At 36.3% G+C, this 13,959-nt stretch overlaps 2 protein-coding genes across 2 annotated transcripts; one reads left to right on the top strand and one right to left on the bottom strand.

The window, feature by feature from the left end:
• Positions 1–2,534: 2,534 nt before the first annotated feature.
• LOC105970424 (G-type lectin S-receptor-like serine/threonine-protein kinase At1g34300) lies at positions 2,535–5,429 on the bottom strand. The gene has a single exon (XM_012995247.2). The coding sequence runs from the start codon at positions 5,151–5,153 to the stop codon at positions 2,754–2,756; it is 2,400 nt and encodes a 799-aa protein (XP_012850701.2). The 5' UTR covers positions 5,154–5,429; the 3' UTR covers positions 2,535–2,753.
• Positions 5,430–6,684: 1,255 nt separating this feature from the next.
• On the top strand, positions 6,685–11,885 carry LOC105970415 (putative amino acid permease 7). The gene is made up of 7 exons (XM_012995235.2): positions 6,685–7,080; positions 7,251–7,487; positions 8,424–8,517; positions 8,665–8,879; positions 9,951–10,084; positions 10,181–10,408; positions 11,395–11,885. Exons 1-7 carry the CDS (start codon positions 6,981–6,983, stop codon positions 11,794–11,796), a joined length of 1,410 nt encoding a protein of 469 aa, XP_012850689.2. The 5' UTR covers positions 6,685–6,980; the 3' UTR covers positions 11,797–11,885.
• Positions 11,886–13,959: the final 2,074 nt, after the last annotated feature.

Below are 13,959 nucleotides of genomic sequence, written 5' to 3'. Positions count from 1 at the left end.
AAAATTCAAGGTCAGAAACCGACGGCAAAAAAAAAAAACAAAGTTTGAAAAAAGAAAAAAGTAAAAATTGAATTTTGTTGTCAAAATTGATGAAATTAGAATTAAACTGAGGTTTTTAACTAAGGATTGGGTTAAAGAGTTGGGATAATTTTGTCATATACATTAAGCTTGTCTTTATTTATAATATATATTAAATGGATGAGCTTATTGGCGAAAGAGATATAGCCCCTGAACCTAGAATAATAAAGATGGTTGGTCATGAACTTTTTCATAAAAACCCATTGAGTTAAAAGATGGACGTTCTACTTTTTTGTTTTACAAATATACCTACCCCATTTGAACTTATTTCCTAAGGGCATCTCCAACCATAGACAATTTGAGATGGTAAAAGCAATAATTTAGCAAATATAGCTTTCGAAGAAGAAAAAACTCACTCCAAAGGGAGTGGTATATTTTAGCTCACAAGTTAAAAGCTCATCTACAAATGCTATATATACCATTTACTATTCATGAAAGCTAAATGATAAAAATATTAAAATAAGAGGTTTGTTAGAAAGGGGTATGCTTAAAGTATCAAATAAATAATGAAAAAGTAATAATTTTTAATAGAATGGTATAAAATAGATGATATGGTTAGAGTGATAAGGTGAAAAGTAGCTTGCTATAACACTATTCATGAGGTATAATAGATATATCATTACATTTTTTAGCTTGTAACCTTGGAGATGCTCTAACAAGGAAAACTCTTTTATTTATACCAAAATTACCCCTAACTCTTTGAAACCCTATTTTAACCTCAATTTCACAATTTAAACCATAATTCGGCTCACTTTCACCAATTAGTCAATTTTGATCCCTAACCCAATTTCGACCGATGTACGGTGATTGCCGCTCTCTGCATTCGTCTTTTTTTTTCTTCTGAATTTTTTTTTCGGACCTGTCAACGCATGCGTTGCTAAATCTCTTTTATAAAAAGCTATACGTGCAACAACGAAGGCGGTTTAACCCACAACTTCCCTTTCATTACTTCTTTTATGACGAGAGAATCGTGTCTGCATCAGTCGAAGTGGTGGAAGCCCCCCCTAAGTCAAAAGGAAAGCTTATTGGCACCTCTTTCCAAGAGATATGATTTGGGATCTGAACCGAATGAATGAGAGTGAAGCGGTACTAGTTTCCCAGACATAAAGGCTTGTTATGGGCGAAAAAATAATTAATACACCCTATAAAAGAGGCGGCAAAGAATTTAAGTGTCAAAGAAGTTTCTATGCTCCTCTCTTTAACTGGTGTTGGTTTTTGTTTTTTTAACTATTTTCATTAATATTACTGTCTCAGACAGTAAAATTGCTGTAAAAAACAGTAATATATGTCAAAGACATAGTATAATGTATCAATATTAATACTAATGTCCAAACTGCAATATTATTTTCTCAGACAGTAGTATTGATGTCCAAGACAGTAGTATTGTTGTTAACACAGTAATATTAATGTATTAATTAATTTTACTGTCTTGACCTGCAATATTATTGTCTCAGACAATAGTATTACTGTTTCAGACAATAATATTATTGCAAGACTATAATATTACTGTTTGGCACAGTAATATTAGTGATATTACTGCTTTGGCCTCCAATATCACTGTTTGAGATAATAATATTATTGTTTACATAGTAATTTAGAAATAAAAAATTGAAAAAAACAAAGTCAACGCCGGCAACAGATCGAAAAAATAATTCAGAAACAAAGTTCAAAACAAAAAAGTTAACGCCCGAGACCGACGTCGTCGTCCGGAAAAAAATTTAGGAAAAAAAATCAAAAAAATTGTGAAAATAGGTTAATGTGAAATATTTGTTAAAATTGAGGTCAATGTTTAATGTTAGATAAATTAGGTTGTGATGGATGAAATTGATGAAAATTATATTATGAGGACTAATTTGAACAAAAGATATGAAAATGAGTTTAATTGCGACACTATTTTATCTATTTATCTGAATATATGGACATTTAAATCCCCTACCATGAGCTTATATGCAATTCACCCTATTTTATATTATATACAATCATATTCCTCCTATTCAACAGAGCTTAACATATCTCGATTCGAGAAATCAAAGATGAGAGGATCAAACCATTTCCTCTTACTCCTTTTCAAATAGACAAATATTTTTTTTTTTCAAATGTCGCTTGAGTTTCAAAAATATCATTTTTACTCAAATGTGATTTTAACCATTTTCTAATTTGAATTTGGAAGACCCAAAATATGGAATTTGTAGCTTTGTAATTCAATTTGAACTGTTAACATTAAATGTTGGATTAGAAAGATACGCATAAATAAATGAACATTGCCAACAATTTTGATGTTTTAAATTATCTAAAACTCAAAATAAAACTCATTCAAGCGTAACTTCGCCGCCGGACATCCAATCTGGCCAATTCAAGTTGGATTAAAAAACTAACTCAAAGAAATACAGTTTTCGTGACTTGAATTTTGCCAAAATTAGAATAAAAAATGTTGAAAATCACGTCTGAAGTCAAAATAATATCAACAAAATTGAAATGACATTTAACATTTTAATTTTCGAATCTATAAATAATGCAAGAGAAGACCGACTTGAGTCTGTGGTCAAAACAAGACTTCTAATTTATTACATTCTTCTTATACAATTTATTAAATTATACAATAGACAAAATGCTAATAACACAATAATCAACACAACTTGCTCCTATAAAAAAACAAACAAAATTAGTTACACATCTCAATCATCCAAGAAAAATATAGTGGGCTTCTTCGGCTCGGTGATCTCGACCGTCCCCTCGAGCATCTTAGCCACCTTCCCCATCGACGGTCGATTCTCCGCCTTGTGTTGAAGGCACCACATCGCAGTCTTGACCATCCGATTGATCATATCGAAGTGCTCTTTACTATCGTAGATGTGCTTGATCCGACGGTCCAAAACGTCCTCCACATTCATCTCCGTGAACACCTTATCGAAAGCCCACCTCGGAAAGAACCATTGATCGCTCTCCACCTTCGGATCCAGCTGCGTACTATTCCTCGATCCGCTCACGATTTCAAGAAGCACCAATCCGTAGCTATACACGTCCGCCTTCGATGTTATCGGCTCGGGCTGGGCCCACTCGGGCGCCATGTACCCGGGGGTCCCGCGTATTTTCGAGACGCTAATCATATCCTCCTTCTTCTTCAACTTGGCAAGCCCGAAATCCGACACTTTAGGGCAAAAATCGTCGCCTAGGAGTATGTTTTCGGGCTTGATGTCGCAGTGTAGGACCCACTCCAAGCACTCCTCGTGCAAGTACGCTATTGCCCTCGCCACCCCCAACGCGATCCGGTACCGTATGTTCCAATCAAAGATCGGTTTGTTATTCGAACCCATGATTGGCTCGCCCGTTTCTGATTGGTCGGCTCCGACAGTTTGGAACAAAAACTCGTCTAGCGACCCATTCGAAACATACTCGTACACTAATATCCTACTACCCTTTTCGGCACAAAATCCCCACAACCTCACCAAATTGAGGTGGTGCATACGAGCGATAATCGTGACCTCCGCCCAAAAATCCCCATCGCCGCCACCGACATTCTTCAAGCACTTCACTGCCACCACCCGCCCGTCGCTCAATTTGCCCATGTAAACAACACCGAATCCGCCTCTTCCAATTACGTTCGAGAAATCATTAGTGGCTACTTTCAGCTCGTTGTAACTAAACCTCTTGGGCCCACCGGAAGGCATAACTTCAAGCCCGAACGTGCTAGCCATGTCCCTATACTTAATATATTTATTGAGAAACGCCCAAAAGAAGAACATGCCACTAAATAGCTCTGCCGCAAAGAGAGCGCATATAATCGCTATATTCCTACTTGTTGTTCGAGATTCTTCCGTAGGTTGAGGGAGCCTTATCTTCACCGGACACATAGTTTGCATCAAATTCGTCATGCCGGTGAAATTTGATACATCGGTTTCCGACGCGTCGACCCTCAAGAACATAGCGGTTTCAGTGCCCGGAGACCAATATCCATCAACCATCGTATCCAATTGGAGAACGCAATAATTCGATCCGTCGTACTTAAACATGAAACCCAAGCAATTCCGTTTGGACAAACAACGAGACTCGCACGTACTAAAACTGTGAACCTTGATATCGGTTTGGTTCGATCCGCCCGTGAAATTAACGAAATCGAGTTTCAGAAACTTGCTTTTCTCAGCTATTGGAATCTTCAACTCGCACGAATAACCATCGGATTCGGCCCCCTTCCGATAACCGGGCGGGCAAACGCAGGACGTCGAAAGATTCGACGCGTCGTACAAGCATATCGAGTTGGGCCCACAAGTACCGTGAATCATACACAGTTGAAACTGCGCTTGCCATCCGACAATCCATTCACTCGACAATTCGTCGTAGCTATACAGCCTGAGGTTCCCATCTTCATCGAGGGTCAACCTTCGCAACTTTTCGACACCGAAATCGGCGGCGTAATACATACTGTTATCGCCGTACGAAACAACACCCAAATTATCTAGGATCATGAACGTTTGATTGCCTGAATTAGTCCAGTAAGTGTCGTTCCTACCGGTGAAAATCAGCTGTCGGGAATCGAACATGAACTTGCCGTTTTTCGAAACGAGAATCGTTTCGTTTATTTGTTGACCGGGGAGAATCGTGTTTGTCGGGAAAAAGAAACTTCGAAAGCTAGCACCGTAGACGAGGTTACCTGTGTTGAGCAGCGAAAGCCGAGTTCTGTTGGCGATTCCGGCGGCCGGAGCAGGCCAGAGATCGGGGCCGTTGACGGAGGAATTGACCAGGCGGAGGTCACCGGAGGTGGAGATTAGCAGAGAGGCGGCGGAGGAAACGGGGGAGAGGGGGTTGGCGGACCAGACGACGTCGTTTGAGGAGATGTTGTGGTACCAGACGGAGAAGGTGTAGAGAGATGGGGAGTTTTCGAGGGGGCGGAATCCGGCGGCGAAGACGGAGTTGGGGGAGAGGAGTATCTGGTTTTGATTTGGCCGCCATGGGGAGGCGGAGGAGGAGAAGGAGGAGATGTTGGTTTGCTGTTGGGAAGAGGTGGGTTTCAGAATTGAGGCTGTGAGGAGGAGGAAGAAGAAGAGATGTAGAGAGAGAAAATTGTTTGGAGAAGGCATGGTTGGGTTAATAAACTGAGTGAATAGCTGAAGCTTTTCTTGGGGGATTTTAATGGCGGATTCAATCGCATGGAAAATAAGGCTCTGTTTGGTGAGCGTTGAATTCAACTGCGTGGAAGAAAAATGGTGTAAGCACAGTGGGCAAACAGAGCCTTATTTTATTGGTCTGCGTTGAATTCAAACCCAACTAGGAAGGAGTTGAATACACAGTCTTGCCCTTCTACTTGCTCTCAAGTAAAATATTTATTTTGTGTATTTTTTTATGAGTTGTGTTATTTTCCACCTCTACCACCAAATTTATTTAAAATATTGAAAATACCCTTAAAATTTATAATTCACTGTCCACCTCCATTTCCTGAATGTAACTTGTGTTATGCATCAAAGCAATTTCAAAAGTTAAAACAAGATTCTAATAATCGTTCAATTTTAATCCATCGAAAACAACAATAAAAAAAAAAGATCTTTTTAATTATTTTTACACAAGCATTCTTAATTTATTTATTTTTTTCTCCGAGAACGTGAATTCTTGCTCCTTGTGGCCTTCTGGTATTTTTCTCTAACGAAGGTGTTGTTTACTTAAGGTGGGGATGATGAGATTTTGTGGTGAAGATTCTAGTAAAAAGTAGTGGAATTTTGTATGTGAATATTTTGGTTCAACAATTTTTAAATTTGTATAAAATATGTGTGGAAGAGGAACAAAAGGGTAAAATAAAAAATATATTTAATTTGGTAGTGAAATAAGATATTTTGACAGTGGAAGACTCATTTTTATTTTGGGTTAATTATAAATTGCACTCATGTACTATTACTGGTGTCGTATATACCCTTCTACTATAAAATGAGATAAAACGACCCCTCAACTTAACGGCCAACTCTCAAATATGTAACATCGCTAGTTTATATAGTAGCGCAGTTACTTTTTTCCCTTACATTTATAAGATAAACTATGCATTTTTTGACTTTATTACTTGGCTAGTTTTTGTCGTCATGACGTAGCATTCTGGTTACATCGACAAGAGTTCTAGAAAAATATATCATGTAGTGTTTGAACATAAAAAAATGAAATGTATGAATTTTGAGAATTAGAACTACGAAAAACATTTTTAATCGAGAATTTTTGGGTGTGAAATTATAAAATTTCAGAAATTTAAAAATATTTAAAAAAATATTATCCATAATAAAAGAAATTCATAAAGTTCGGGTGATATTTTTAGACCGAGAACAAAATTGCAGATTTCCATAAATTTAAAAGAAAATTATAAATAATATTCCGAATATAATTTTATTTTCTTCAGAAAATTTGAAATTTTAGGTTGAGCAAAATAAAATTAGGGAGAATCGTGAAAAAAAATAATATTGAGAGTAAATTGAGTACCAGAAAGAAAGAAAGAGGCACACCTTTTACATTCAATTGCAGGTGCATTTTCGTCTGAAATTATCCAACATCTAGTGCAATGGTCGATCAAGTTTGAAAATAGACGGATTTGTACACGAGGATATATACGACACTGATGATAGTATAAGGGTGAAATTGTATTTAATTCTTTTATTTGTTTACTCCTCGTGTTGTAAGTTGTAACAAATTGTTCTTTATTTATTTTTTTTTTTTTTATTCCTTTTAATTCAAATAAAGTATTCCCACTACTTTTCACCCAAGCTGGACATGACAAACAGCCTCTTATTCCAGCCTCAAGAAAATGACCCACACGAAAACTTCAAAATCATTTTATTCTCCAATAATCAGATAGATTTAAAAAAAACCAATCATTAATTAAACAAATTCTCAATAGCGGAACAACCATCATCAGATTCACAAAAGCAGCAGCAATGGTTGAAGTTGAAGAACAAGACGAATACTCAAACCCTCTTCTCACAGATATCCCTTCTTCATCCTCAGATTCTCCCCATGCTTCTCTCAAAAGAACAGGTCAGTCAGCTTTAAGTCAACCTTAATTTCTGCTAATCAAACTATAAAAAAAATTGATCTTGATTCTTGCCCATCACTTAAATTACTTTGTTAGTTGCAAAAACATCAAAATCTTGAATTTTTATTAATTTTTGTTTTTTTTTTTGAAATCTGTGTGTTTGAATGTGAAGGGACTGTTTGGACAGCAATTGCACATATAATAACAGGGGTGATAGGGTCGGGTGTGCTTTCATTGGCATGGAGTGTGGCTCAGTTGGGTTGGATTGGTGGTCCTTTATCCATGGTGGTGTTTGGAATAATCACTATTATTTCTTCGAATTTACTTTGTGATTGTTACAGATATCCCGATCCCGAGGTGGGCCGTATCAGAAACAGGTCTTATGCCGAGGCTGTGAGCTCTTATCTTGGTAATCGAACGGTACTCTTTCCCGTTTTTCTTTTAGGGCTCGTTTGGTTGGTAGGATTATTAGCCGTGATTTGATTATTGAACGTTTGGTTAGTCAAAATAACTTTATTGGACCGGCCCGTGATTGTGGAAAAATGGTTTTTAATGTTGCCTATATCGAATAAGTTTAGATTAGATGGGATTGGATTAATTCCCTGCTGATTAATTTATTATTTAGTTAGTATGATGTTCAGTATGTAAGCTTAGATCTTGTATTAAGGGCTATACCGGATAAGTTTGGATTAGATGAGATTGGATTAAATCCTTACTGACTAGTTAATTATTTAGTTAGTATGATGTTCGGTATGTAAGATTAGATCTTGTATTCAATCTGTTAAAAATTCTAGTATTATATGTGATTTGTCTGTAAGACCTTTTATTTAATAAAATTAACATGTCGTTTGAAGGATAAATTAGTCTTTTAATTGTTTAGTCACCCGTATTAAATTAATCTCGGGGGAGGGGTGCATAATAATTTAACGAAATAGTAGCATTTAATAGCGGACTTTGATTTTAGTAGCGGTTTTGAAAAATTGTGAATCTTGTCAACTGAACGTGTTACTAGCCCCTACTATTTAGTTAGTAGAACCTTATAGCAGTAACCAAACGAGCCCTAAGTAGGTTTTCATATTATAATTTAATCTTATTTTAGGAACCAAACGAGGCCTTAAGTGTTGTATAAGGTAGATGTGCACCGATAATGGAATGAGATGGTCTTTGTGTCACAAAATTACCTGATTTTTTTGTATTCTCTTTCTCAGTTCATTACTCGGTCATTGACTAACTAATGTTACCTCATAGTTGAATAAAACAAATTTTCTCGTCGTCAAAATCGTAAAATGACTCTTAAATGAAATGAAATTGTAAAACGAGACTTAAAATTTATGTTCATGGGCAGGAAAGAAGAGTATGTGGGTGGCTGGAATATTTCTTCAAGAAAGTTATTTCGGATACGGGATTGCGTATACCATCACTTCCGCCATCAGTATGAGGTATTTCCCGTTTTTACCTTATGTACGAGTTTCATCAGTGTCGATTGCTATATCTTGATAAGATTATCGAGAACGATTAGTAAATAAGTGGTGCAATGCAAGGACTATTAAATATGATTTTAAATATTCGGTATATATAATATATAGGGCGATTCTGAAATCAAATTGTTACCACAAGGAAGGGCACGACGCGCCGTGTGAATACGGAGATAGTTTATTCATACTTTTGTTTGGAGGTGTTCAGATAATATTCTCTCAGATACCCAATTTCCACAACATGCAGTGGCTCTCGATAATCGCCGCCGTCATGTCATTCGCGTACACCTTCATCGGACTCGGTCTCGGTTTCGCAAATGTACTAGGTACATTAGTTTTCTCTCTATTCTTGATTTTGTACTACTATCAAAAATTTCTCTAGGTAGTTCGACGACAGGGTTATTGCATTTAATACACCTGTGTTATATCGAACTGTTAAAAAAAACACCGTGTTATAAATATTAACAGAAACGCCACACAACCACTTAAATGGTTAGTTTTTGGGGGTAGTTTGCTAAATATAGTATTATCGCGGGGGGGGGGGGGGGGGGGGGGGGGGTTGCTAATATTTATATCATAGGGACTCTTTTAGAAATTAGACTAAATAAAGGGGTGCAATAAACCCTCCGACAGACTATAGTACTCGAATAATAATAATAAGGGTAAATTACACCTACACCCATAAGGTATGCTAAAATAACTTTAAGGTCCTTGTGGTATTGGTAATCACAACCACACCCCTGAAACAATTACCAAAGCCAAGATTTCTGGCAACCGATATGCACTATATTTGTTTTCCAGTGGGCCGTTAATGCTACCAGGCGAAACTTTATAAATCTAATATAAAATAGTAAGGCCTCGTTTGGTTGGCAAAATAAGATTAGCCAAGATAAGATTAACTAATCTAATGAAACTCAATTATTTTGTCGGACCTCGCGACGTCCGACAATAAAAACTCTCTAGAAGGTAAGATAAGACATGATAACATAATTTTGACGGGTCGACCCGTCAATTTATTGGAGATACCAAACATTATATAAAGTCCAATTATTTAGTTTATCATGGCTTATCTTGGCAACCAAACGGGACCTAAGGATTTAAGAAATGTTAGGAGAGCCATGTCACCCCCTAGCTCTATGTTGTCTCCACTATTGGCTGAAATTAATAGTCCGTTAGAACCCTAACGAATAACTTATCCAATGCATTATTCTGTTAGGGTTTCTAACAATGTTTCAGGAGGTGATTGTAATTACCGATACTACAGGGACCTTAAAGTTATTTTAGCATACCTCAGGGGTGTAGGTGTTATTTACCCTAATAATAATAATAATAAATCTGTAATAATACTAAGTTTTTGAAAAGCGGTGGGGGGCCATGGCCCCCATGATCTTATGCAGAAAACGGAGAGATCAGAGGTGATCTTAGCGGAGTATCTACATCCACAGTTGCTGACAAAGTATGGCTTTCGTCTCAAGCAATTGGAGACATTGCATTCGCTTTCACCTACAACGTAATCCTTTTAGACATTGAGGTAATTAATTTAAAAAATATATATAGTAACTTGTGATGTTTATATTGTTTTAATAATAATTATAAGACACTAAAATCGAATATACGAAAATCGAAGGATACACTAAAGGCACCTCCGCCGGAGAACAAGACAATGAAGAAGGCGTCGACTATCGCGATACTTATTACGAGCTTCTTCTTTTTGTGCTGTGGGTGTTCGGGATATGCTGCTTTCGGAAACCAAGCACCGGGGAATATGTTGACCGGCTTCGGATTTTACGAGCCCTATTGGCTCGTTGACGTTGCTAATGCTTGTATTGTTCTTCACCTTGTCGGAGGTTATCAGGTACATATATATCCCATCACTTTATTTTTAGCATTGCGTTTATTTTTTGACTAATTGAAGCATTTAACGAAACAATAAGGCCTCGTTTGGTTGTTACATTGGAGTTAAGTTAAGATGAGATACTTGCAGTTTTATTAGGGGCCGATTTTGCAGTTCGATCAGGGGCTGATAAACAATTTTTGAATAAGCGACGATAAAGTCAAGATACAAGCAATCAAAAATCAAATAAGGACTAATTATTTAATTAGTAATGACATATCTACCAACCAAACGAGGCCTAAATATATATATGTGGAACTTTGGGTAAGCAAATATGATACTTGACAAATATCACATTACACAGACGTACACACTGCGTAATATGGGGACGAAAAGATCAACGAATTTGTCCTTATGTATGTTTCCATCTTAGTTAGGGGTGGCAATTGGAATGGAATTTCTGAACTCGCTAATTAAGATCCGAAAACTTCCGATTTTGGAGCAATATTTTTTCATTTAGAATTCTGAAAGTTTCACTTCCGATATTTTTTTAATAGAATTGACATATTAGACCCCGATTTCCAATCCGATTATATTTTTTAAATATTTCCAAAAATTCCAATTATTTTCGGAAAATTGCACTTCTAACTTTAGGTGACTAAAAAAATTGAATTTCCGAATTCCGCCGATCCCAGTCTGAAAATTTTCGATTTTGGAACAAGTTTTTTGTTCCAATCTCCCAAATTACGATTTTAGATTTTTCCATTTTTTTTGGAACGGGGTTGTAATTTCACTTCCCAAAAAAAAAAAGAAAAGGAATGTTTCCAAAAGTGCCAATTCCAATTCATTATGTCTGATCTCCACTCCGAACTAATCTTACTAAATTAGATGACGAAATGAACGATAATATTTTTTAAGCGATTCAATCATGTATCATCGTCTGGCAAATTTCTCACTTATTTATTTTCCCGATTCATTTAAATTTTCCTCCGCTCGTTTTCTTGCAGATATACAGCCAGCCATTATTTGCAGTAGCCGAAAGACAAATAGCGAAAAAGCATCCGAACAGTAGATTCGTCAACAACGAGTACAAAATCAAGCTCCCACTTCTCCCCCAATTCAAATTGAATCTTCTTCGGCTATGCTTTAGAACCGCTTACGTGGCATCGACAACCGGACTCGCTCTATTATTCCCGTACTTCAACCAAGTTTTAGGAGTACTCGGTGCATTGAATTTTTGGCCGTTAGCGATTTATTTCCCCGTGGAAATGTACTTGGCTCAGAATAACGTTCGAGCTTGGACATCTACGTGGATTGTTCTTCAAGCTTTCCGATTGTTCTGCTTGCTTTGCACCATCTTAGCTTTTATTGGATCTGTGCAAGGACTCATTAGCAACAAATTGAGCTAGAAAATTATTGTTGAATATATTGTATGTGATTCTTGTGAGTTATTTGATGGTCATATATATAGTTATAATATACGTAAACTTTGAAATGATCGATCGATATTCTGCATTTGCGATTCTATGTGTTTGCAGTTTACATAATGGCAATATGGTTCAGCCATAGATTTTACCTTGTATTTTCAATGTTTTACCCACTATTTTAAATTCTTAGTTAAGAAAGAGAACTTTTTTGAGGTAAAATGTTTAAATATTGGGACTTCACCCGGAAAGCTTCACATCCTTTGTTATATTCATTCCAGAAATACCCCTCCACTCAAATTCGAAAATAGCAGTAAGGTGGTGTTTGCAAATACTTTTTGAAAGTGATTATGCGGTTTTTTTTGCTTATAATATGTGTTTGCAAAATCAACTTTTGCTTTTGCTTCTCTTAAATAATCTGCTTTAAGCTATTTTTTAAAAACACCCCTAACCCTGCTTTTTCAATTTTAGATCATTTTCCGAAATATTTGCAAACACCCCCAACTTTTAGAAATAAGCACTTAAAACTAACTTAAATCACAATCACTAACTTCTGCTTATAAATAATCATTTGCAAACACCACCTAAATAATATTCAAACTGCATTTAATACCTTCATTTTTTCATCCAACATATCTTATTTTATTTTTACAAACTTGTTCATCTTTGTTTTTTTATTTTTTTCATTCTAACATTTTTTACATTATTATAAACAACTTATTTTTCCCTTTTTTTTAAACCTTATTGAAAATTATGAAAAAAACATATTTTTCGCTTTTGTTGAATAATTCAGCAGATTGTAAAAATACTTTGGTATACTATAAAATATTATATGGTGTACTATGGTTCATTATAGTGTATTATAGTGTACTATTCCAAACATTATCACCCAACAACTCTCAGCGGTTGCCAAATTCTAACATTCAACATCTTCCAGCCGCCGTCAAACCATAGCAACTAGAACTTCCAGCCGCCACCAAACCTTATCAACCAACAACTCCCTTACCGTCACCAAACCCTATCAACTAAAACCTAGACGTCCACGAACCCTAGCAGCCTCCCATCGTAGATCTAACCTCACATCCGTCTCCTTACCTCCATAACCATCTGCCTTATTGCCGTCGCTTCCACCGTCATAGTTACGCCATAGTCACCGCCCCCTAAATGATGAGGTGGAGAGAGAGAGTAGAAGAAAGAAAAATATAGATACTAGAGGAACCTGATTCTAGAGTTTATGGATTTAGATTAAGAGTAAATTAAGATTTTATTTAAGGATGTGAGTCATATTTATTTTACAAAAAATATTTAGTTTAGAAAAGAAAAAAAATATATTAGGAATGTATTCCACATCTAATTATATTTCTAGCTAAGGCTTATAGCATATTAACCCTTAAAATAAACATCACTTTGTGTTGCGTAAATATTAAGAAAACTAAGAAAAAACATATAGAATGTGATTTAAACATCCTTCCCGTTAATGGAAAAGATGTTTAAAATGGATATTCTCAATGTCCATACCTCAAAGTACATTTGCCTTCAGTTTTGCCATCCTAAGTCCAGGACCTCATCTTTCAAAGAGGTATCTGATAAGCTTAACTTCAAGCTTTGTGGCTGGAGATCAAAACCTCTCCCAGGCGGGAAGAACCATTCTCATCAAGATAGGCCATTCCTTCTTTTGCCAAGCCCTCCTTCCTGATCCCTAAATCCATTTGCTCCTCTCTTGATGCTGACATGAGGAAATTTTGGTGGGGTCAAAACTATAATATTAATGGCAACTCCTTTATGCTTAAAAGTTGGGACTCTATTTGTCTCCCCAAAGTTGTGGGTGGTTTAGGGTTTAGGAGAATGGTACCTTAACAGTGCTTTCTTTCTAAAAATGCATGGAACATTGTCTTTGGAAAGATCACTCTCTGAACTCAGCTTTTATCTTCCAAATATTATAGAACCTCCTATTTTCTCTCTAACTCTCCTCCTATACTCAAACCTATTCTTGGATATGGAAAGACACCACGAAATGTAAATCCTTCATTGCCCAAAATATCTGCTTTGAAGTCACTTATTTTTCTCTCCTTCCTGTTTGGTCAGCTCCTTGGATTCCCACCATTTGTAACTCCATTCCCCCCATTTCCTTCGGCCCTCACTCTGTCT

The sequence above is a fragment of the Erythranthe guttata genome, chromosome 8 (genome assembly GCF_056151865.1).
Source record: "Erythranthe guttata isolate IM_541 chromosome 8, IM_541, whole genome shotgun sequence".
NCBI classification, from domain to species: domain Eukaryota; kingdom Viridiplantae; phylum Streptophyta; class Magnoliopsida; order Lamiales; family Phrymaceae; genus Erythranthe; species Erythranthe guttata.
This window is presented reverse-complemented; position numbering and strand designations above follow the sequence as displayed.